This window comes from Labrus mixtus, chromosome 18, assembly GCF_963584025.1.
Source record: "Labrus mixtus chromosome 18, fLabMix1.1, whole genome shotgun sequence".
Lineage (NCBI taxonomy): Eukaryota > Metazoa > Chordata > Actinopteri > Labriformes > Labridae > Labrus > Labrus mixtus.
Genome location: NC_083629.1, coordinates 8,125,463 through 8,149,052, shown reverse-complemented (window position 1 = coordinate 8,149,052; position 23,590 = coordinate 8,125,463). Strand labels below are relative to the sequence as shown.

Below are 23,590 nucleotides of genomic sequence, written 5' to 3'. Positions count from 1 at the left end.
CATTGTCCATCTATGAAATCAAAATCTGACTCATTGTGTTTGTTGCTTCAGGACTCGGTGGACAGCGTCCACGGTCTGCTGGGTCGACAGCACGAGCTGGAGGGTCTCCTGAAGGCTTTGGACCAACGAGTGGATCACTTCACTGAACGCAGTCAGGAGCTCTTAAACAACCAACACTACGCTGCGAAACAGTAAGAGAGCAGAGACACGTCTCACGATATCACATTTCCCTTGATTTGAATGCAATGAACTGAATCTGAGGAAGCTGTTAAAATGTACCAAACAGAATCTAAACCAGACTGCAAGTTTAATAAAAATCATACCGCATAAGTGATAGGTCGTTGGTTGGGGTCACAGTTTTGTGGTCACTACGTATTTATCATGTATGTCATGCTGTTTTAAAAACACTGACCTCATGTTTTAGCATCAAGGAGAGGAGCAGGAGCATCCAGAAGGCCAACAAGAAGCTGAAAGAGAGCAGCAGGCAGAGGAGGAGTCAGCTGCTGGCCTCAAAGAAATATCAGGTATGTCTATCTGTTATTATTATTTACCTGACCATGACTATTGTAGGGTTAAATATTAAGAAACGAACAACTGTGTTTTGTTTTTGCCCTGATGTCGGCCCTGGTTCTCAGTGGTTCACCGGAAGGGCTTTAAAGTCAGAAACAGGAAACATTTAGTATTTCTATAACTTCATATTTTAATGTGAAATCAGTGATTCTTCATATTTTCTGATTTTTGGTGCTTTAGGAGTTCCAGAGAGATTCAGACGAGCTGCTGCTGTGGATGGAGGAGAAGTTCAAGGTGGCGGAGGACGAGTCGTACCGAGACCCCACCAACATCCTACGGAAGCTGAAGAGACACGAGGCGGCTGAGAGGGAGATGCAGGCGAACCAGGTCCGGCTGGACAGACTGGTCCAGGTAAAAAGCCGCTCACTGGTTCCCAGCGTCATGACGTACAGTTCATATAGCTCAGGAAATTCAAATAATATCTGTCTCTGGTCAGCTGGCGGATCAGATGCTCGCTGAGGAGCATTACAACAGTCAGAGCATCAGGAGGAAGTCCACTCAGGTCAGCAGCCGCTGGAGGAGACTTCAGGACAAGATGGCCGACAGAGGAGACAAACTGAGACAGGCGGGACAGCAGGAGCAGCTGATGGAGCTGTTGCAGGTAAACTCTGAACCATTGACATATTTAACCAGTTCTGTCTTGAGAAACTAATCAGCCAGATGTTGGATTAATTGACTCATTAGGAAGCTGAAAATATCACAATAACTACAATACAACAAACAAACAAAGGGATTGGAATAATTTATCAACATCTCTTGTCTTGCAAATTAAAGGCTTGTTATGAAGAGAGAAGATCATGTAATGAAACCCAGACATCTCTGGTTTTATGAAAGCTAAATTTCTCTCCTCAGGACGCTAAGCTGAAGATTGAAGCCATCCAGTGGATGCTGAATAACGCGGCCAAAGGTCACGATCTCCGCTCCAGCCGACAGCTTCTGAAGGTGATACACTGAGGCTGACACTCATTGAGACATCTTCCTGTAAATTAAATCTATGGTGGTACAATGTGGAGCCTGTTTGATATGAGTTACCTCTGCCTTTCTGTCTGTGTAAAGGAGCATCAACAGCTGGAGCAGGAGGCCAAGGAGCTGGCGGAGAAGATCAACTCCATCGTCAGCAGAGCCAAACACCTCGCCTCCAATCACTTCGACTCTCAGAGGATCCTCCGGGAGACAGAGACGTACCTCACACTGTGAGTTGATTGTTTCCACTTATTCAATGAAATATCTTAAGCCGGACGTACACTGTATGATTTAAGGCCGATTTTCGTTGTGTGACAATCTTGATGTCGGGCAGAATTCCAACCTGATCACATGTCATTAGTCGTGCAGTGTACATTGATGCACAACGGCCAATCATGGCCTGATCAGCTGCTCCTGACCAGTCTGAAGATTTTCTGGCATGTTTGATATTTTGGCTGTGCAACTACACACACACTCACACAGTGAGAGCTGAGCCATGAGCTGATTCCCCGACTTAAGGACACTTTTTTCCTGATTGTGTCCACACAAGTGACAATGATGACCACATTTGTAACAAAGATATTTTACTGTTGGATGTATTTGCCATAAAGCAGAAGTTTTGATCTTCAGGTTCAAGTCTCTCCAGAAGCCTCTGGACCGACGTCGAGCTCAGCTGGAGGCGTCGGTGCTGCTGTTTGGGTTTTATCACGACGTGGACCTGGAGCTCAGCTGGATCTCTGAACACGTTCCAGCACCGGGATCAACAGGATACGACAAGTCTCTGGCTGGAGCCATCAGCCTCATGCAGAAACACAAGGTACCCGCTTTAATATAGTAAATTAAGTCTGTAAAAAAGAAATCAAGAAAACAGAATACTTTCAACTCTAAAAATGTGAATAACAGCTAAAACAGAAAACCCAAAAAGTGTTTATTCCAGATCTGTGTGTACCTTCTTCTAGGAGTTGCAGGCAGAAGTAAACGCCCACCAAAAATACCTGAATCATGTCCTGGAGAAGGGGCGGAGCCTGGCCAAATCCAACAAATCAGACGGACAGGAAGTGCTTCAGAGGTGCAGTCTTGTCTCTTCTTTTGAATGACTCCAAAAATGTTCTTTTACTTTTTATTTCAAATTATTTAACTTACAAAGTCATTGACTTTTTGCCGGCTTTTCTTTGCAGGTGCAGCCACCTGTGCGCAGAGTGGGAGGAGCTAGAAGAGGTCTGCAGCAAAAGAGCAGCTCATCTGAGCAAGGCAATCACCAGAGAACAGGCAAGAGGGAATCCCTTGATCCCTTCTCTCCTTTGAACGCCTCTGTTACTACCGCTGAGAGAACTTTTTATAACATGTGGTTTCATAAATATGGAAGTATTGAAAGTTTGATAATCTTATTTGAAAATGGGATTATACTTATGGTTGTAGCTTTAAAAGTGCTAAATCAGGCACAGCAACAATCGTTACCCTTATATTTAATTTAAAGCCCTCATAGTTTGCAACACAGTCACCTCATTAGCTGACAGTAAAATGTTTTTCTCTGATATGCAACAAGTGTAAATTTGACAAACTGTTTCGATGTATTTTGTTTTGAACTTTCGTTAAATCTGAATGATGTGTAGCTGCTGTTGGACTGCTCAGAGCTGGAGTCCAGGCTGACCGAGACACTCAGTTTGGTGAAGACAGACGACTACGGCAAAGACCAGCTGGCCACACAAAGTCTCATCACCAAACACCAGGTACAAAACACACACACACACACACACACACACACACACAGAGGAGGCGTGCCACAGGGAACCATTTGAGGTCCTTTGAAGTTCTGTTTAAAATCTGATCCCTAACAGTAAAACTAAATTCTGCTGCTTCACTTTTTCTTTAAGCCTCTTTCACTTTTATTAAACCTTTAAATATGAAGCTTATTTCCCAAAGCATGTCGTCTTTATAGTTTTTTACCAAACCCTCACAAAATGCATGATGGGAAAAATTAATGAAGCAATAAAGCTCAATGTGCCACCCTGACCTCTTTTGTGTACCAGTTAAATTACTTTGTGCATTACACTTTTTTCTCTGGCCTTAAATTGAGTTTTATTTATTTGTGGTTAATTTCTTTGCATGAAGTTTTTGGGCTGGCTTCAAATTAAGTAATCTATTTAGACGTTAGGATATTTGTGTGTTTTATTTTTAATGTAATGTTTGTAAATGTTTGTTAGTTAGAGATTTTTTCTCTCTCTTTCTCTGGTGTTCCCTCATGTCATTCAAATAACATGATTTTCTTATGATTTTCTTCAGTTCCTCTTTGAATTTTGTTTTATGAAAAGTGCTACATAAATATACCTGATGATTGATTGATATGACTCCCTTTCTGCAGGTGCTGGAGGGTCAACTGGAGGTGCTGGAGGTGGAGGTGGAGGAGTTAGGAGACCAGGTGGAGCAGGCGGTGCAGAACTGGAGACTGGAGGAGCTCAGCCGGCCGTACAGTCGTCTCAGTAGTCTGAACCAGCAGCTGCAGCATCAGGCGGCTCTCAGGTAAATACTGACTCTCTTTATCACACACAATCCTCTATAGCTTCATACAGAGTCTCTGTGGCCGTTTGTCACGGTTGTTTTGTGTTTGTCATGTCAGCTTTGTCTAACTGTCCATGTGTTTCCTGGCAGGGGTCAGAGGTTAAAAGAAGTCCTCCATCTGCACGAGTTCAGCCGAGAGTCCTCAGAGTTGGAGGACTGGATGAACCAGCAGAGACAGACAGCAGAGTCCCAGGACCTGGGCAATGACTACCAGCATGTTCAGGTTAAATCTCATAAACAGAGTCTCATAGATGGATCTGAAAGCCAAATTGACAAATTTACCTGTGGCATTATGGTTGCATTGTCCTGCTTACCTAAAGATGTTAAAGATTAGTATGTGTTTGTGATTTTCATTGCAGCTGCTTCGTGGGAAGTTTGAAGGCTTCCTGAAGCAGCTGGAGGTCGGAGAGGACAGGCTGCAGAGCTGCAGCGACCTGGCAGCCGGACTGATCCGCAACAAACATCCTCAGAGCGCTGCAGTCAGAGAGACGCTGCTGCAGCTCAGGTACACACACGGTGTCAGAGAGTCAGCGGACATGTTGTTAATAAGCAAATTTTAACAATCTGACACCACTGCAAAATTATTTAAAATGTTCTTTAAATATTAACGTGGACTTAAAGCTTTCAACGAGGATTGCGCAATTCTAAACGGTGCATCAACAAAGTTTCCACCTTATCCTCATGCTGCCATTTTGAAAACATCCCATGTCTCAAAGAATTAAAGAAAAATCATCATCTCATGATTCCCGTGGCTGAACGAAGCACCTGTGAAGTTCAGAAAGGAAAACTTTTTGCATGGTGTTATTCTGACATTGTTTGCAGTGCATGCTGGGAGGATTTGAAGGGCGTGGCCAGGGAGCGACAGGATCAGCTGCAGAGAGCTGAGGAGTGTCACTGCTTTTATCAAGACCTGGCTGATGCGCTGACACTCATCAAGGTACAGAATCCAGCTATGTATACATCCAGACATCCATAAACACAAACAAACGTGTTGACGTCTCTCTTTTTCTCTCTCTGTAGGAGCGACAGAAGAGCATCCCTGACGATGTGGCGAAGGATATGCGTGGAGTTACGTCACAGCTGAGGAAACATGAAGCTCTGCTCCATGAGCTGGCCGCCACAGAGCAACAGGTAAACAGAGCGAGAGAGAGAAGCATGTTTCCTGTTGAGATGTTTTGATGATCACAGTTATGTTGATGTTTGTATTTTTTGCGGGTTGCAGTTGCAGGAGCAGTTGGACGCCATCGACCCCATCCTGGGTCTCTGCACTCCTCAGTTGAAACTCCGCCTACAGGAAGTACAGCAGGAATTGGTGGAGTGTTGGGAAGAGCTCCGTCTCCAGGCAGAGAAGAGGGAGGAGGAGCTTAAACTGGCGTGCCAGAGATACCTGTTCCTCAACACGGTGAGGAGAAATGAATGATGAATGATCAGACATGAGTTTTGTGATTTGGTTTCTCTCATCTCACCCTTATTTCTCTGTTCCCTTCAGGCGAAGGATTATCTTCTGTGGTGCAGCCAGCTGATTGGAGGGATGGCGGCTGAGGAGAGCATCAGTGACGTGGCGACCGCTGACCTCCAGCTGGCCCAGCACCAGCAGCTGTGGGCCGAGATGGAGGCCAGACAGGAGACGTACCAGCAGGTTCTGGACGTGGGGGAGGAGCTGCAGACTCAGGACAGGAGAAACAGGAAGGAGGTGAGACTTAAAATCAATGTTTTAAAATCCAGTTTGGTATCGGAGGTGTCTAACTGATGTTTCTGCAGGTGTTGGAGAAGCTGCAGGCGCTGCAGGCAGAGCGAGACAAACTGGAGGATCAGTGGAACCAGAAACAGACCTGGTTAGAGACGGTTCACCTGGAGCAGGTCTTCTACAGAGATGTCAACAGCATGGACAAAACCTCCAGCTCACAGGAGGTAAACTCATACTCTATTCTGCAGAGAAAATAAGAAACATCACACTCAGTGTCTCATCTGCTGTTTGACCTCCACAGATCCTGCTGCAGAACAGCACTCTGGGAAACACGGTTGATGAGACGGAGGGTTTGATCAAACGTCACGAAGCATTTGAGAAGCTGCTCAGCTCGCAGGAGGATAAGGTCTGCTCTATTTCTGTGTTTCACCTCATCACTGTATGATAACACAGGATGATGTTTGTGGTTTTTCAACTGAAAATCCCCTTGGTGCAAACTACCATATCCCCCTGCACGTCTCACTTTATGCCTTGATCATCATGTTTCACTTGAATTTGAAAGCTCAAGTTTTTATTTTCTTCCTCTCCTCTGATTGGTGCAGCTGTCCTCTCTGAAGGAGCTGTCTGAGCGGCTGAAGTTGCAGCTGAGCAGAGAGAAGCACGGACGAGTGAAATCCAAACTCAAGGCCCTCCTCCAGCGACGTGATAGGATCAAAGAGCTGTCCGTCAAACGCAGGGAAGAGCTAGAGCTCTCAAAGATGCTCTGTATCTTCAACAGAGATGTTGCAGAGGTACACAGATAACTGATGACATCTATGTATCACAATTAATCAAAGAAGACTGATATCAGATAACAGCTTGGTGGAATTTCAAATTAGTAATAGCTCTTCATTTCTAAGAAAGGTTGCTCCTTATTAAGTGCTAGAATATAACAAAAATAAAGATGTCTGTCTGTCTGTCAGGCTGAGGAGTGGGTTTCTGAGCGGATGCAGAAGATGGCAGAGGACGGTAAAGCTGACCTCAGTAACCTGCAGGCAAAGATGAAGCTTCTCCAGAAACATCAGGTGTTTGAGGCCGAGATCCTCGCTCACAGTGAGATCATCGCTTCTGTGTTGCTGGTAAGGAACTGTAACAAGCGTGAAGATTAAAGTATCAGTATGTAGGAATTCTGTCTGGTGCCCTTTTGCGCCCATCGAAGGTCTTTGAGTGCAACTCTACTGTTGTAAAACACACAGTACTGTTAAGACTTTCACCTCATAGACAATTTGTATTTGTTGACAAGCAGAGGGTGGTGTTCTGAGAAGCTGAAGAACCATGTTGTCGGACAAGGTTCAGAAATGTTACCGGATTTTGTGCAAGGATTGAGGATTGAGCGGGCTTTCAGGAAAGAAAGGAAAAAATTTAAGACATCTAAAAAAAGGACTGTGTTTTTTGTTCGGTACTTACAGGCCGGAGAGAAGCTGGTCTCACTTCGTCATCCGAGGTCCAAGGAGGTGAAGAGGAGCGCAGCAGCCCTGGAGCTCCACTGGGAGGAGCTGAAGAAGGCGTTGGCTGTCCGAGGGAAAGCACTGGAAGATAACAGAGACTTCCTGGAGTTCCTGCAGAAGGTGGAGGAGGTGGAGGCCTGGATCAGACAGAAGGTAGGAGAGCGATGCATTGAGGGATTGTGTTTCTACTGTGTAATGGCTCTTTCTGACCTGTCTGTGTTTCAGGAGGTGATGGTTAATGTTGGAGATGTTGGGAAGGATTATGAACATGGAGTTCAGCTGCTGAAGAAACTCAGCGAGTTCAGGGGAACGGGAGACGGGGTGAGGCATCTGTGATGGTCTTATAAATGTCTTGCATATGATTTTAAATCAAGTTAGACAGACCTTAGTCGACCCTTAGTCGTCGTATGCAGAAGAGCACTATCACATCAAAATGAGCTGAAGGTTTCTTCACTTTGTAGGATGTGACAGTGGACGACGCTCACATCACGGCCATCAACAGGCTGGCAGCTCGACTGGAGAAGAGACAGAGTGACGAAGAGCTGAAGACTGTGAGACAGAGGAGACAGCAGCTCAATGACAGGTTACTAACTCATATCGAACATCCCCTCCTGTGGCTCCTTTTCTCTGTTTTACACTCGATGCCTCGTGTCTTTCAGGTGGAGTAAGTTTCATGTAGATCTGAACAATTACAAGAAGAAGTTGGAGGGGGCACTGGTGGTCCACGGCCTCATCAGGGAGCTGGAGGAGGTCAGAGACAGAGCCAACGAGAAGGTCAGTCATCTAATATTAACTTAAGCTGGCTAATCTGTTCAGACAAACATACATATAACACTGTTGTGATGTCTCCTTCTGAAGATGCTGCTGCTGCAAGGTCAGGACTGTGGTGTAGATGTGGACAGCGTGGAGAACCTCATCAGACGCCACGAGGAAACCGAGCGAGAGGCCGGGGTCATCCAGGAGAGGTCGAAGGTGGGATTGAAGGATTTGATGTAAAATCCTCAAGAGCTTCTGAACCATTTAGGGGTTTATGGATCTGCAGCTAAAGACATAACATTGATGCGACTTGCTGGAAGAAAATTTGGATTTAAAGTTTTGTGATTTAAGTTGGATCAAATGTATTTATCCATCTCTAACAGAGGTGATAGACAGATGTTTTGTAAAATTTAAAGAATCCAACTCATAATTTTTTCGGACCCTGGTGTTGGCATTGGTTGTCTAATAGCTGATGTTTCTTTTCTTAAACCGGGGGAAGTAGTTAAATGTCAAAACTGAAATAAAAAGTTTGATTCCATGTTTTTTCATTGTATCGAAAAACTTCAGATCTTCAGCCATATTCAGACGAGAGAGATCACTGTCTAAATTGCACTAATACTTCGGCCAGATTTCTGCATTGAAACGTTGCAAACATATTTGTACAGTTTTTATAAAGAGTGTGCACTTAAGGCACCTTTGACAGCGTCACTCTGTGGGGACTTTTTTTTCCCTGTTTGAATTGTAATAAAAAGAAACATAAGAACATGAGCTGATTAAATATCAATCAGAGTGTCTGCCTGTAGAGTAAAGCTTGTCCCTCTCATCCTCTCAGGTGCTGGAGAGGGAGGTGTCAGACCACCTGAGGGATCGATCCGGGATGAGCGACAAGCTGAAGGACAAACAGAAGGAGGTCCAGAAAGTGCTCAAGACTCTGGACAAGGAGGTGAAACAAAGGTGAGGGAGAAAGAGTTTAAATAATGTAGACTTAATTTGATTGATTTAATTGCGGTTGATTATTTTGCCAAAGAAAGATTAGAAAAGCAAACGGACTCATGTGACACATTGTTTGCTCAGGAAGGAGAAGCTGCAGGAGGCTCATCAGCTGCAGCTGTTCAAAGCCAACCAGCGCCTCCTGCTGGAGTGGAGTGTCAAACAGAGCAGTGAGATGGCAGAAAAAGGACTTCCAAAGACCCGAGCCATGGCCGACCGGCTCATCAGGGAGCATCAGGACTGGAAGGTGAGAGGCATCTTTAAAATGCAGACTGTGTGTGGTTGAGTTCTGCTATAGATCAGATGTGAAATAACCCAAATTAATTTGAATTCTGCTGTTTGTATATTTACAGACGGAGATTGATACCCGTGCCGAGCGCACAGACTCCGTTCGGGACTATGGTCTAGGTCTCATCCGGTCTGGTTGCAGTTCGAAGGCAGAGATCCAGAAGGCTCTGAACCAGCTGGAGGAAGCCAAATCTGGACTGGACCGAGCCTGGCTGAACCGAAGCACGACTCTGGAGCAGGCCCGAACCCTGCAGGTGATAAAAGAACTACATTACAATATAACGCTGATTTGAATACTTCAACAGAATGTTCGTACATTCAGTTCGATTTTAGATGCAGCTCATTAAGGCATGGCGAGTTTATAGATATACAAACAAATATTTTAGATCTCGCTCATGTGAGCAGAACCGAGTCCATCTGACCTTTTCTCCCTCCTGCAGGTGTTCTTGTCCTCCGTCGAGCAGTGTGAGAGCTGGCTGAGTAACAAGGAGGCCTTCCTGTCCAACCAGGACCTGGGGGTAAAAACACTCACCTGTCAGCCCTCTGCAGAGAAACTTAAACTTTGTGCAAAATACCAAAAGAGCTGCTTTATTTAGGGAATCTCTGTGAAAACTAGTGCGCCTTAGCATCTCCTCTTGTGTTGGTGCAGAGCTCGGTGACAGAGGTGGAGACTCTGCAAAGGAAGCATGCTCAGTTTGAAGAGGCTCTGGAGGCTCAGGTGGACCAGCTGGAGCAGGTGGAAGAACTGGCCCAGAAGATGATCAAACAGAAACACTACGACTCTGACAACATCAGAGCAAAGAGCAGAGCGCTCAACACCAGGTGCTTGTACTTTTTTGTCAGCGCTTCTTTTAAAGACTGACTGAGATGAATCCACTGCTAGTTTATAAAATACTTAAAACGACGCTCTCCTTTACTAGCTTTGACATTACAGCGATGAACACATGAATGTTCTGGAATAGCCCCTTCTGCAGCAGTGCTTCTACTTTATGTATACAGAATTTTAAACTTTGAAGGATTCTAGTAAAAATCTCTATAAATTTTGATGCGTGTGTAGTTACCATGGCAACAAAAGAAGTAGTCCTAGACACCAAATATCGGGTAATTTATCGCTTTAATCACCAATAACTGGAGACAAACTCCTGCACGCTGTCTAATTTATACACAAACATTGGCAACATTTCTTCTTCAATCTGAATGTTACGGAGGCGTAATGGGGGGACGAAGTGATCCCCCATCTGTACTGTCTTCCGAGGTAGTAACAGAGGCGTTACAGAGGCTAACGAGACGTTTCAGTGGAGCTAGCTGGGTTCACAGAGTGCTGTGTGTGTGTGTGTGCATGTCTGACTGTGTGTATGTCGCTGAATCAATATGAATGTACAAAGACGTGATGACAGCTGAGCTTAGTTATGGCATTTTTGAGTGGAAAAAGCGGTCAGAAAAGGGCCCATGTTGACCTGTCTGTCTGTGTGAACACCTGTGTGTAGGCGGAGCCAGCTGCAGCAGCAGAGCAGATCTCGTCACAAAGCTCTAGAGCGATCTCTGCAGTTGCAACAGTTCTTATTCAGCAGCTACCAGGTAATGATTAAGCTTTCTTTTCCTGTATTTGTCTCCTCGTTTCCTGCTCTAATCAGTATTTTTAATGTGTGTTTTCCAGGTGTGTGTGTGGCTGTACGAGCGTAACGCGGTGGCCTTGGATGAGAACTGGAGGGAACCAACCAACCTGCAGGCCAAACTGCTGAAACATCAAAGTTTTGAGGCCGAGATCCTCGCTAACCGATACAGAGTCGATGCACTCACCAAGGCGAGTCTGTTTTATATTTCTAATGCACAACTTTTTTAACAATGTGCTATTAATACTAGTGAGTGAGTTTGTTGTGGGTGATGATGTCACGTCTGCGTGCAGGAAGGAGAGAAGCTTCTGGAGTCTCATTCAGCTGAAGTGAAGGTTCGAACTCGACTCCGAGAGCTGACGGAGAGCTGGGACGCTCTGATCCAGAACTGTAAGGAAAAGAAAACCCGACTGCAGGAGGCCTACCAGGTACGATAAACTCACACAACACACTGGAGTGTGTTTTACTTATACTGCAGTTTAATTATAATAACGTATTAATGAAATGTCTCTAAACTAACCTGCGATAGGATATATGGTTCTCTCGTGTCATCGAGTGAAACAGTGTCAGTAAAATGGGTTTCAAACAGTCGGCGTGTGTGTTGTGTTCAGGCGCTGCAGTTCCAGCGTTCCCTTGATGACATGGAGCAGTGTGTGGACTCAGTGGAGAGGGAGCTGACTAATGAGGACTGTGGAAGCGACCTGCCGTCTGTCAACAGACTCCTGAAGGCGCTGCAGGGGCTGGAGGAGGAGGTGGACGGACACAGAGACAGAATACAGGTATTTTCTTTGCAGCTAAGCTTCTTTGCTTAGTTTCACTGTTGGTGATCAGTATTTAACCAAAACATTTTAGGACCTCAGATGGTTCCCTGTGGCACTCCTCCATATTGTGTGTGTGTGTTGTTCCTGGTGTTTGGTGATGAGACTTGGTGTGGCCAGCTGGTCTTTGCCGTAGTCGTCTGTCTTTACCAAACAGAGTCTCGGTCAGCCTGGACTCCAGCTCTGAGCAGTCCAACAGCAGCTACACATCATTCAGAATTTACGAAAATTCAACACGATATACGTCAAAACAGTTTGTCAAATTTACACTTGTTGCAAACCAGAAAAAATCATGGACTCTTTACATATCAGCCTCTACCATCAGTGTGTGAACGTGTAGGTGTGACCAAAGGCGCTTTGAGTCGTCAGAAATATACAAACTCAAGTCCATTTACCATCCTGGCCTGAATTTGAGACCAGGCTTTAATTTAGCACTGTTTATCCCTGTGTGTAGCGTCTTGAATTGATCCTATTCTTTGTTATTTAACAGGCTCTGGTGGAAACAGCAAAGAGCTTCCACTCTCAGGGGAACTTCCTGGCTGAAGAGATCCAGATCCGAGTGTCGCACACCATCAACAGGTCAGAGAACTGTTCTTTGATTAATGAGAGGAAAGGCTGAGACGAACGTGTGAATCCCTTTTTCCTTCTGAAAGCAATTACAAAGGGTAACGGTAATTCTGTTTTAAACGGTACAAAGATTTAGTTTGACGGGTCAATTTTCAGTCTAGATTGAATTCTTGAGTTTCTTTTTAAAACTGATGTTAGAACTGATAGAAAACAACAAATAAAGACCTAAAAAGTTGAACTTTCCTTTATGTTGAACTTTGTTATAAACACAAATAGTCTGTAAATCAAGTGGTGTTTGTGTGTGTTGTACTCTGTCAGATATAACAGTCTGGCGGAGCCCCTGCAGAATCGGAGGGACATCCTGGAGGCCTGGCAAGTTCTGTTCCAGTTCTACAGAGATGTGGAGGAGGAGGTATCGTGGCTGGGCGACAGACTGCCCTCCATCATGGCTAAAGAGTGGGGGAGCTCGCTGAGCAGCACCCAGCAGCTGCTCCACAAACATCAGGTACACACTGCTGTTCAGTTATTAAAGATTCTGGTAAACTGTATTTAACAGTTTGAGAAATGAGGGACAAAAAACACAAGACAAAAATGTTTTCTTTTCAGGCTGCGATGCAGGAAATCTCAGGCCGCGCCCCATTGGTCCAGGCTGTTCAGGAGGCGGGGCATAGTCTGGTGAGGAGCCGTAGTTAAGAGCTAGAAACTAACTCCATTCTTAAGTCAATGTACTGTATGTTGTAAAGGCACAGAGGATAACAAGGTGTCTGTTAACGGTTTTATTCTGTCCTCTGTCGCAGGTCAGAGCTCGCCACTTTGCGTCCCACGACATCCGAGAGCGTCTGGAGGAGCTGAAGAGTCTCCACGAGGAGCTGATGAGGGAGGCGGAGAGGAAGGGGAAACTCCTGCAGGAGGCGCTCAGCATCCACACCTTCCTCGCTGAGGTGACACTCCGACATAGACACAAATACATCAGAGGATTTTTTTGTTATTGTTGTGTTTAGCATGTCTCTGTTTGTGCGTGAAGGTGTCTGAGCTGCAGCTGTGGGTGGACGAGCAGCGGGCAGGTTTGGAGTCTCGGGACTGCGGGAGGAGCGAGGAGACAACGGAGACTCTGCTGAGGAAGCTGGACTCTGTGGACGTGGAGCTGGAGAACCAGAGGAGGACGGTGGAGAGGCTGCAGGAGGGAGGAGCCTCGCTGCAGCACCTCGGACATCCCAACAGGTAAACTGACACTCCAGATGTTTACCTGTACAAATGGTCTCCATAAGGACTAAATATGCTTGTTTTGGACTTAGATGATTTTTTTTGTTTGGTTTTAATCGTCAGAAATTTCCAAATGTTTTTAATCAGTTATTGTGTCTCCGTCTGTCTCAGCCACTTGGTTTCTGAGTCTCTCCTGGATGTCCTTGAACGCTTCGAGACTCTCCTCCGACTCTCGACCGCTCGTCGAGCAGCCCTGGAGGATCAGCTCCGCCTCTACGTGTTTGAGAGAGAAGCTAAAGAACTACAAACATGGCTGACCTCCAAGAAGACTCTGGCAGAGTCCAAAGACATCGGACAAGATCTGGAGGATGTAGAAGTGAGTCATATGACACTAGTTAACTTTTTTTAAGTATATGACTGTAAGAACTCATAATGTCAAGATTTCACGGGTGCTATGATGATCTGAAAGCTTGTCATCGAGCTACTTCTTCTTCTGCTTCTTCTTCACATTTTATCCATCCGTCTGCAGGTGCTTCAGAAGAAGTTGGAGATTCTGGTGTCAGAGATGTCGGGTCTGGGTCGGAGCAGACTGACCTCGGTGCAGCAGCTGTGCAGAGGTCTGCGGCAGGACGATCAGGCCCGGAGGAGAGACGACGCCCTGAGCGGTCTTTGGGAGGACCTGAACAGCAGCATCAGGACCAGAGAGCAGGTAGGACATGGAGATCAGGACAAACAGGTGTAGTACCTGCGGAGGAGAGGAGAGTAACAGTCTGTCTCTCTCCTGCAGGATCTGCAGTCAGCGAGGGAGATCCATCAGTTTAATCACGACGTGGACGAGCTGAAGGGCTGGATGGCTGAGAAGGAGGCTGTTTTGGACTCAGAGGACCAGGACCACGACCTGCACTCCATCAAGACTCTGCTGAGACAACACGAGATGCTGGAGGTAAAATAAAAAACATTTAATAAGTGACTCTAACTGTTTGAGGGTTTGGTTTTAAGGATTTGTTTTTTCATTCACTGAATCCACCAGATGTTTTGTAACTTTCATGAAACTCTCCGTCTGTTGTTTCTCTCCTCCTTCAGAGAGACCTGGTTCTGATCTCTGAGGAGCTGAAGAGGAGCAGAGAGGAGGGCCAGTCTCTGAGCAGACGACAGCCTCAGGCTCGACCTGCTGTGGCTCAGAGGCTGGAGGAGCTGGAGCTCTGCTGGAGCAGCATCCAGGACAAAACCTCCCAACGCAGGGCCAGACTGGGCCAGGCTGAAGACGTGCAGAAATACTTATCACACCTGACTGAACTCATGTAGGTTTCATTCTTGTTAAACGCCTCTTATATTTAATTTTATTTGATGAAGGAAACCCTGAATTGTTAATAATCATTTCAAACAACAACAGACAGGATGAAAAGTATCTAAAGCCCTCAGTCCTGCAGGTTCAGTCTGATGTCTGTGTTGTCTCAGGGCCTGGCTGAGGGAGATGCTGTCTCTGGTACGAGGGGAGGCGCTCAGCGTGGAGGGGACCGACCTGGAGCAGCTCATTAAAAAGCACGAGGAGTACCGCGTGCAGATGGACAGACAGCTCATCAAATCCCAGGCTGTGAAGGAGGAGGGGAGGCGTCTGATGGAGGAGGGAAACTTCATGTCCAAGGAGGTGAGAAACACGACAGACACAAACATCTAAGAAGAGATCTGCTGTTACTTCACATCCTGATCTTTGTCATTTCCTGTCCTCCTCTGAGGTGGAGGAGCGTGTGTGTGAGCTGGAGGAGCTGGAGGTGCAGCTGCAGAAGGTTTGGGAGGAAACCAGGCTGCTGTATGAGGAGGAGCTGGAGATCTCACTCCTGCAGAGAGAGCTGCAGCAGGCGGAGCGCTGGCTGAGCTCCTACGAAAACACACTGATGACTGAGGACTATGGGGTAAGTCCGGACCAGATTGAAGATGGTGCAGAACTTTAGGTGTAAATGTTTTCGACACTTTTAGATATCACATGTAATAAAAAAGATACTGTCTCTGTCAATTATTGATTAATAGTATTGAAAAACTTCAAGAAAAACTCTTCAGATCTTCATGAGAGAGAGAGAGCAATAAACTGCAAAAATACATTGGCAATGTTTCGTTAAACACATGTATGCAATTGAGACAGCGTGCAGGAGTTTGCCTGCTATTTTTGATGATAAAAACAATCAATGACCTCTACTGGCTGTAATTTTGCTTCACTTTTGGGCCAATCACTGATAAAAACTGAATCAAATTTGTCCTTAATCGTGTCTTTGGTTCCCCTCAGGACTCTGTGTCGGACGTTATGGAGCTGCTGAAGAGGCAGGAGGACTTGGAGGCCATGATCCAGACCCAGAGCGACCGCTTTATTGCTCTGCAGAAGAAGAAAACGCAGGTTAGTCGGGATGTAAAGATAAACAAACTCTAGCTGCACTGAGCCGGGCGGGGAGAGAGATAAAGCGCACGTGAGAGAGTGCAGGCGTGCGCTCTCTCTCTCTCTCGCTCTCCCTGTGTCGCGCACGCAGCAATTTTATAAATAAATAGAAAATTTAATAAAAACAGTAAACACTGGGTTTAAAGAAACTAGAGTTTAACTTTAATCAGAGTTTTTTTATCCTTTCAGAGGGAGAAGAGATTGAACCTTGTTGGAAAAGAAAACGTGGAATCTGAGGACAGAAAACCTCCAGCCAGAGTTTCATCTCTTAGGAAGAAACCTTCAGATCCAAAGCCGTCAAAGATCTCTTCCCCTAGAGACATCGTTCGTCGAGTCAGCAGCAGCAGGACGGTCAGGCCGTCTGTGCTCGATAGGAAAACCAGCCTGACAACCTCGGCGAGCTCCACACCGAGTCCGTCTCTCCTCTCAGACTCGAGGAGAAGCTTCAGTGCGAGCAGGAAGTCTGTGGAGGCAGAAGACGAGTCGAGCAGTTCTTCTGAAAGTCCCAGCTCCAGCCCGACTCTGAAGTCCAGGAGGGGTCAAATCAGCCGCTCAGACTCCTCCTCTAAAGCCCGTCCTGAGTCTCCTCCTCCCAAACCCCCCTCCTCCCCTCACACCTCCGTCTCTTCTCCTGAGGAGGAGCCACGACCCACACCCAGATCTAAACCTCCTCTGGCTTCCAAACCCAGACTCTCCTCCACAGAACAAACAATTGAGCGTCACTCTGAGAATCTGACTACGCCACCTAAATCTCCTCCACCAATCAGAGCACTCGTTGCTCCCACTGAGCCTCCTCCTCCTCCTCCGCCTGTAGCTCACAGATCCTCTCCTCCTCCAACAAGAAAATACCTCCATGACCTGCCTGAAGTTCCTGATCCTCCACCTGCTGCCACAGACGTTACCCCACCTGAGTCCCCACCTGCTGCACCAGCTTACCTCGCTCCTCCAACCAGAGCGCTGCCTCCTTCTCCTCCACAGCGACAGAGGGAGTTAGAGGATGTACCGGAGGAGGAGCTTGACTCCAGACCAGAGGTACAAACCGTCAGGACTCTGTTGGTACTTTTAGATACTACCGATCATTAAAATAACAGAGATTGTATCGTTAAGTATTAAACGTTTTGACAACCTTAATTGGAAGCTGATTCTTACACCTGTGCTGTTGTCCAGGTAACAGCAGTGCGGCCTATCAGAATGGAGGGGACGCTGGAGATCAAACTGAAAAAAGGTGGAAACAAGGTGAGAAACGTCTGAAATCAGATAGGACGGGGGATTTTTAAATGTTAGCGTGTGAGACGGAAAAGTGAGATTAATACAAAAAAGTGAATTTGCATGCAGCCTGTGAGAGTTGGTGGGCGTGGCTAACAAGTGTGTCTTGTCTCTCTGTGATTGGCTGCTGCTTCTTCAGGGTTTGGAGCACTGGGAGGAGGTGTTTGCTGTCCTGGAAGGAGAGACGTTCAGCCTGTTTAAAGACAGAGAGGCTGTTGCAGAGGTACAAACACAGAAATCTAACTCAGAAAACACCAGAAGAAGAAGAAGGTGTAACATCAACACTCTAGCCCTGTTCAGTTCGTGTGTGTGTGTGTGTGTGTGTGTGACTGTCTGTGTGTGTTGTACTTCCACAGATGGCCTCTATGTGGCCTCCTATCAACTTGGTTGGAACTGTTTGCAGAGAGAACGTTTACTACAGGAGGAAGGAGCACACGTTCAAACTGATGTGAGTCTGCGGCATGACTTAAAACGTTTCACTCGTTCTGCCGGATTCTTTCTCTTATTTTCCCTGAGATCATTTGAAATGTTATGCACAAACTGTTCTCTGTGTGTGTTGGGTGTGTTTGTGTTTGTGCTTCAGACTGGAGGACGGCAGTCAGTTCTTGTTTGCGGCGTCCAGCAGAGACCTACAGCTGCTCTGGATAAAGAAACTCCAAAACGTCCCTGAATCTGCGAGCAGCGACTCCGACGACTCAGGGTACAAACACACACATACACACGCACACACTCTTAGGGGGCAGCAGTAGTTCAGTCTGAGGGGACTTGAGAACCAGAGGATCCCCGGTTCAAGTCCTGGTTCTGGAAACGGGTCTGGTTGCTGCAGAGGAGACAATTCACTTCCTGAGCTCTGTCGAGTTTCCTCTAGAGTGAGACACTGAACCCTGAACTCAGAGACTCGTCATAAAAACAGCCTCCACTCTCCTCCAGAGACACACCTCCAACCCCCCTCCACTCATGTTCACACGGAGGAGTTATCAATTAAGCACAAGCGGCGGACAAAATCGTCCTTTGCTCGAGCTGCAATCACCTGTGTCCTGGACTGTTGTGTTAGCATGCTAATGTTAGCGCTCTTTAGTTAGCTCGTAGCTAACTATTTCATGTAAATTGACACAGAATGAGCGTGATCTAAAAACTCTTAATAACATCCAAATAATCAGTGAGTATGTTCTTCTTCTTCTCTCTAGTTCTTGACTAAAACAGTTTTTATACACAAGGGGAGGAGCCGGCTGTCCCGTCCATGTAAACACGGCTCTGACAACAACACAGCCAGCAGGACTCGAGCTTCTCCCTCATTGTAGACAGTCATGACTCAGAGACACATTTACACAGGACAGACTGGATCTCTGATATATTTATGTGGAACATGTCACACATTCTTTCTCTAATACTCGGGCGTTGAAGTCGGCAGTGAATCCCTGAAAGTGTTCAAACTGAAGTACTCGATGGTTTTAAATAGAATTTACAGCGATCACGAATCTTAACTCAGAAAGAAATGATTCATAAATCTTTCCTGCAGGCTGTCGGTTTTAGAAGTCACCCGGTTGTTCCTGCTTTTATTACGTTTCTCCTCCTCTGAATGATTTTAACATCACAGAAGAATTTCCTGAAGTAAAAACGATCTCGGTCGCAGAATAGAAACTTGCGGCCAGCCGGGTTTTTCTGTAATGAGACACTTTGATGAGGTGACTTTTATTCAGTGCGCACACAGAGGTGAAAACACATCCTGCACACTCTCGGGTCTGTTCAGACGTCAGGCTTTAGATCTGATTTAGTTTGAAATAGGACAACATGACTTTCAAAATTATTTTTATTTCGTTTTCTTGGATGTTCACATTGCAATTAGATGGCACAACAGCACATTTGAACCAAAACATCCATAGTAGGTAGATACAGAAATGAGTGTGAACATTAGTGGTTTGGGAAAGAACGTACCAAAACCCCACATGCAAACTATAAAACAAAAGAAACTAATATAAAATCAAATCAAATAATAATAAAAATCCAGAAGCAAGCATAAGAGTACAAAAACAAACAAACACAAGGACAACTAGAATACAGAAAATAGAGAGGACAATTCAATTCAATTCACTTAGCAGACAATTTTATCCAAAGCGACGTACATCAGAGAGTAAGTACAACACTAATCCATTCATACACCGCCACCGAAGCAGCGGGAGCAATGCGGGGTTAAGTGTCTTGCCCAAGGACACATCGGACATGTTGCTCAGCTGGGGATCGAACCCTCGACCTTCCGGTTGAGAGGCAACGACTGTCTATCCAAGTCTGGTAGAGAACTAGCCTGATGGAGCCTGCGCTTCACAACGGTGAACGAGGAGCGAAGCCGGGCCACCTCCGGGCTGACGTGAATCCGCTTACCCTGGTACAAGATCGGCCCCTCGTGGCGACTGGCGAGACGCAGCACCAGCTCAAATACTCTGTAGCTGTGCATACGAATCAAAAGTGGCCTTGGCCTGTCCCCTGCTGATGGCCTGGGCGCGGCGGTCCAGTGGGCTCTGTCAATGATGATGGGCATCTCAAAAGCATTAGGGTCAAAAATTTCATGAAGGAGGTTACTGACGAAATTAGCCGGTTCGGGCATCTCTGCAGATTCGGGCAGGCCAATTATGCGGATGTTCTCTCTTCACGTGTAGTTACTCAGATAGTCGTTGTTTTTTCATGGCTTCAAACTTCTCGTTTTCTTTCGATAGCCGCGTCACCGTCTCGCCCAGTCCCGAGAGTCCAAATTGCACAAAAACATGTCCATGTTTATGTGCAGTTTAGACAGTGTGCCGGAGTTTTCCTGCAGCTTTAGTTCATAGTTCCCTTGTTGCTCTCTGGACATTTAGCAGCAGGTGAGTTTCCTGAATTCATTTTGCTTTGTTGTCGTTCAGGAGAGCGTCTTCGGTCAACCTGAGTTTGGAGAAGTTAGCCGAGGCTCCAGACAATTCCGCCTCGAGCCGGACATTTGACAGGAGAGCTGAGAGCCTGGAGAGACAATCGTCCACCGAGGGGACTCCTCCTCCCAAACCCCCCCACACGTACTACAACAAACACCGCTACCCTGAGGGGCAGGAGGAGGGGGAGGTCCGGTCCACAGGTGAGACGGCGCAGCAGGTTAGCATGTTGTTTAAAAGACCAGGTGATCATCTTAGTGAATCTGTTTTTAATTCATCGCTCTGCAGGTCGGCAAGTCCAGACCCCTTCAGTGGCTCCTCCTCCGCCCCCCGACACCCAGGACCCCGCCGCTGTGACCCCCCAGGTGTCAGACGACAACCAGAGCAAGACCAAGAGGAACGTCTTCAGGAAGTTTTTCACTAAGAAGTAGAGCTGACGGACAAACTGTGCACTAAACGCTTTCAGACGTCGGAGGAGGTGTCCTGAAAGCGTTCATTTATAAAGTGTTTTATTTAACGTGTTCACAAAGTGCTGCAGAGGAAACATTCAACTACAAATCTGATCAAGTTAGAAACTGAAACATAACCAAAAAACAAACGTCTAATGTATTACTGACTTTAATCTCACCTTAAGCTCCGCCCTCTCCCTCCTCTCCCCCGCTGGTCTGCGTTCACATCAGTAACATCGTTCTGTGCCCGAGTACACAGAAGAAGTAACCATGGCAACCCCTCGCGGGCTGACTCCATCCTGCTAACTGTGGATGTTTGTGTGATTTCTGAGACGCCAACAACGACCCTCTTCCTACGTCCACATCGACCGTGCAGCTCAGAGGATGAAAACGGGCCGTGCAGCGTGTAGCGGTCCACTTCCTTTTGACTATGTTCATGTTTCATTTAGACTGTGACGGACTCATTCTTCTGCTACACACCAACATGAGGTCCCGTGTCCACCTTGCATTTCTTCCCAGGCAGAAAAGTGCTGACTGTGCGCTTGGGAGCGCTTGCATGAAGTGTTTTTGCGCTGAGAAGAAAAGCGTCTGTTGACAACCGCCGCTGTCTGACCGTCACTGCTCCGTTACTTTTTACTGCGGAGCGAGGAGGAAGTGGCTACAACCAGAGGTGGGACAAAGTCATTGTTTTGCAAGTCACAAGTAAATCTCAAGTCTTTGGTCTCAAGTCCCGAGTCAAGTCACAAGTAAAGACTGGCAAGTCCCAAGTCGAGTCAAAAGTCCTAACCTTTGAATTTCGGGTCCTAAACAAGTCTTAGCTCTCTTCACCAAATTAAATGCCATTTTAACAGAGTAATAATTTGTGAGTCAGTGTGACTGACTCTGTTTTGTTTATTTTTCCTAAATTCAGTTTTTTCCATTTTTATTTGACTGAATTCTGTGTTTGATGGTGTGTTCCATTAGACCAGATCACTGATTTGGGTCATTTTATTAGATCATGTCAGGAAATTGAGACATTTTTCAATATAAATTAACTTGCCTTTATTTTCTAAAAGGTTTTATGCCTAGTGCTCAGGCCACCGTTGCTCCCCCTTTTTTTTACAGTGTGTGTGAAGACGTTCACCAAACGCACGTAAAACTCCTCATATATTTTATAAAAACACTTGGTATAAAAACGTAGGGTTTTTTAATAAATCACACACACATTGAGGCAAATCCCACGATATTCTGTACACAGTTGATTATATTTTCATTGTAAAACAACGTGAGTCCGTCCGTGTTTTGCGCATCGCGGAAATTATATAGCCTATGGGACCTAAAATAACATTAAAACCTCAAGTATTTTGGAGTCATTAGGCTCAAGTCCAAGTGAAGTCATGAGTCATTGGTGTTGAAGTCCAAGTCAAGTTGCAAGTCTTTAATGATTTTATCAAGTCGAGTCCAAAGTCATCAAATCTGTGACTCGAGTCCAAGTCATGTGACTGGAGTCCACACCTCTGGCTACAACACATGATCTGTAGGAGGCTAAACTACGGGGAATATCAGACATCTGGAAAAGAGCGCCGGTGACATCAACAGCGCCTTTCTGAAGAGCTGAACGATTTTCAACTGGAGCGCTCTGTCCAAAGACGCTGAGCGCTGCGCTTTCTGTCTTGGCGGCAGCCTGCTCCTGTGAACGCTCTCTACTCATTGGGGACAAGTGAAAAAAGACGCTGGCGCTCAATAAAAAACGCCAGGTGGAAGCAGATGCTGTTTTTTCTTTCCTTCAGAAGTGGTTTCCATTTTCTATTTTGAACATTTGATTTCTTCGCCGATCACTCAGATTTCAAAGTGTCTTTAAATCAACAACCCGTCGCTGCACGTTTCACTTCCTCGCTCACAGCTCAGTTTGCCGTGATGTTTACGCTGCGACCCGACAGATTGTCATGGTTTAAACGGCGAGATCGTGGATTTCATGTCTCATCACTCTGCTTCCTGAAGCGACCTCGCTAAATGTGCAAGCTTCAGCGCCACGTCGGCATGAACGAGGTCAGCGACAGTCGGAGGTTTGAAGAGCGTTCCTCTGAAGTCAGATCTCCGTCTTCTGAAAAGTGACTCCCTCTCTGTCTGTCTGTCTCTCTCTCTCCCTCTTAGAAGTCGATGGAGGGAAATCAATCCAAACTAATTTGTCACATTTCGGAGCAGAAAAGCTTCCTGCAGGTCTCGTCTTCACGCCGTGCTTCGTATTTTTTTTAAAAAAGATGAACTTTGCTTAATGAGTCTGTGTTTATTTATTAATGAGCAACAAATCCAAACATCTTCAGACTCATCTCTCCTCCTTTCAGCGCCGTCAATCAGTCGATCATTAAGAAGAACGCGTCACTTTAAAGAGATCAAATTAAAGTCTTTGACGAGTTGGAGTGCGAGTCATTGAGACCAACGTGACGTTCCTGTTTTTGCTCGTCACACCGGGACACCGCGTGTTGTCGGCTCATCTCGTTAATTTGATTGATTACTGAACATCCCTGCACTCCATGTTTACATTAAATATTTCCACATTCCACTTCCTGTTGCCCTTTTTTTGTGCTTCTGTTTCTCCTTCCTGTTTGTGTTGTGTGGAAACAACGTGCAACAACAAAACACAAAGCATGCATGTGTTGATTATCCAGTCAGTGATGAGGTCAAAGGTCAACCGTCTGGACTGAGGGTCACAGGAATTACAAGGATGCAGATTCAGCCTCAGTGAGTTTAAAATATATATTTATATAACAGAATGTTAAACTTTGATTTGATTCTTGTAAAAATCCAACAATATTAACACGTTTGTTACCACAGCAACAACAATAGAAGTCCTAGTCACCATAAATTGGGTGATTTCATGTTTTTAATGATCAATAATTATAGGCGAACTTCTGCACACGGTCTAAGTTTCACAAATATGTGCTTCTGACTACTCAATGTCGTTTTACAGTGTTACCATGGCAACCTTTACTGGCTCAGACTGCGGGATAATCGTGACGATTCGAGGTCCGATTTCATCCTGCCCGACAATCACGGTGTCAATCCTGAC

At 45.9% G+C, this 23,590-nt stretch overlaps 1 protein-coding gene across 1 annotated transcript in view; it reads left to right on the top strand.

Moving 5' to 3' along the window:
* sptbn5 (spectrin, beta, non-erythrocytic 5) overlaps window positions 1–23,083 on the top strand; it is a 44,441-nt gene extending 21,358 nt beyond the window's left edge. Inside the window, exons 27-80 of the mRNA XM_061062613.1 lie at window positions 52–191; window positions 425–524; window positions 751–921; window positions 1,007–1,171; window positions 1,423–1,512; window positions 1,627–1,763; window positions 2,164–2,350; window positions 2,493–2,602; window positions 2,712–2,802; window positions 3,147–3,263; window positions 3,896–4,053; window positions 4,183–4,315; window positions 4,452–4,597; window positions 4,915–5,029; window positions 5,113–5,223; window positions 5,315–5,494; window positions 5,582–5,785; window positions 5,854–6,003; window positions 6,081–6,185; window positions 6,382–6,570; window positions 6,742–6,897; window positions 7,228–7,419; window positions 7,492–7,587; window positions 7,728–7,849; window positions 7,926–8,040; window positions 8,125–8,238; window positions 8,855–8,976; window positions 9,097–9,259; window positions 9,366–9,554; window positions 9,741–9,818; window positions 9,950–10,122; window positions 10,788–10,878; window positions 10,958–11,104; window positions 11,207–11,341; window positions 11,525–11,692; window positions 12,222–12,310; window positions 12,617–12,803; window positions 12,905–12,973; window positions 13,096–13,239; window positions 13,323–13,519; window positions 13,673–13,877; window positions 14,031–14,210; window positions 14,289–14,444; window positions 14,585–14,802; window positions 14,960–15,149; window positions 15,238–15,414; window positions 15,783–15,890; window positions 16,119–16,961; window positions 17,097–17,165; window positions 17,335–17,418; window positions 17,552–17,643; window positions 17,779–17,895; window positions 20,090–20,295; window positions 20,381–23,083. Coding sequence (XP_060918596.1) covers window positions 52–191; window positions 425–524; window positions 751–921; window positions 1,007–1,171; window positions 1,423–1,512; window positions 1,627–1,763; window positions 2,164–2,350; window positions 2,493–2,602; window positions 2,712–2,802; window positions 3,147–3,263; window positions 3,896–4,053; window positions 4,183–4,315; window positions 4,452–4,597; window positions 4,915–5,029; window positions 5,113–5,223; window positions 5,315–5,494; window positions 5,582–5,785; window positions 5,854–6,003; window positions 6,081–6,185; window positions 6,382–6,570; window positions 6,742–6,897; window positions 7,228–7,419; window positions 7,492–7,587; window positions 7,728–7,849; window positions 7,926–8,040; window positions 8,125–8,238; window positions 8,855–8,976; window positions 9,097–9,259; window positions 9,366–9,554; window positions 9,741–9,818; window positions 9,950–10,122; window positions 10,788–10,878; window positions 10,958–11,104; window positions 11,207–11,341; window positions 11,525–11,692; window positions 12,222–12,310; window positions 12,617–12,803; window positions 12,905–12,973; window positions 13,096–13,239; window positions 13,323–13,519; window positions 13,673–13,877; window positions 14,031–14,210; window positions 14,289–14,444; window positions 14,585–14,802; window positions 14,960–15,149; window positions 15,238–15,414; window positions 15,783–15,890; window positions 16,119–16,961; window positions 17,097–17,165; window positions 17,335–17,418; window positions 17,552–17,643; window positions 17,779–17,895; window positions 20,090–20,295; window positions 20,381–20,523 — 8,334 coding nt within the window. The 3' untranslated portion in view covers window positions 20,524–23,083. The remainder of the gene's footprint in view (window positions 1–51; window positions 192–424; window positions 525–750; window positions 922–1,006; window positions 1,172–1,422; window positions 1,513–1,626; window positions 1,764–2,163; window positions 2,351–2,492; window positions 2,603–2,711; window positions 2,803–3,146; window positions 3,264–3,895; window positions 4,054–4,182; window positions 4,316–4,451; window positions 4,598–4,914; window positions 5,030–5,112; window positions 5,224–5,314; window positions 5,495–5,581; window positions 5,786–5,853; window positions 6,004–6,080; window positions 6,186–6,381; window positions 6,571–6,741; window positions 6,898–7,227; window positions 7,420–7,491; window positions 7,588–7,727; window positions 7,850–7,925; window positions 8,041–8,124; window positions 8,239–8,854; window positions 8,977–9,096; window positions 9,260–9,365; window positions 9,555–9,740; window positions 9,819–9,949; window positions 10,123–10,787; window positions 10,879–10,957; window positions 11,105–11,206; window positions 11,342–11,524; window positions 11,693–12,221; window positions 12,311–12,616; window positions 12,804–12,904; window positions 12,974–13,095; window positions 13,240–13,322; window positions 13,520–13,672; window positions 13,878–14,030; window positions 14,211–14,288; window positions 14,445–14,584; window positions 14,803–14,959; window positions 15,150–15,237; window positions 15,415–15,782; window positions 15,891–16,118; window positions 16,962–17,096; window positions 17,166–17,334; window positions 17,419–17,551; window positions 17,644–17,778; window positions 17,896–20,089; window positions 20,296–20,380) is intronic.
* The last annotated feature ends 507 nt before the right edge of the window (window positions 23,084–23,590 follow it).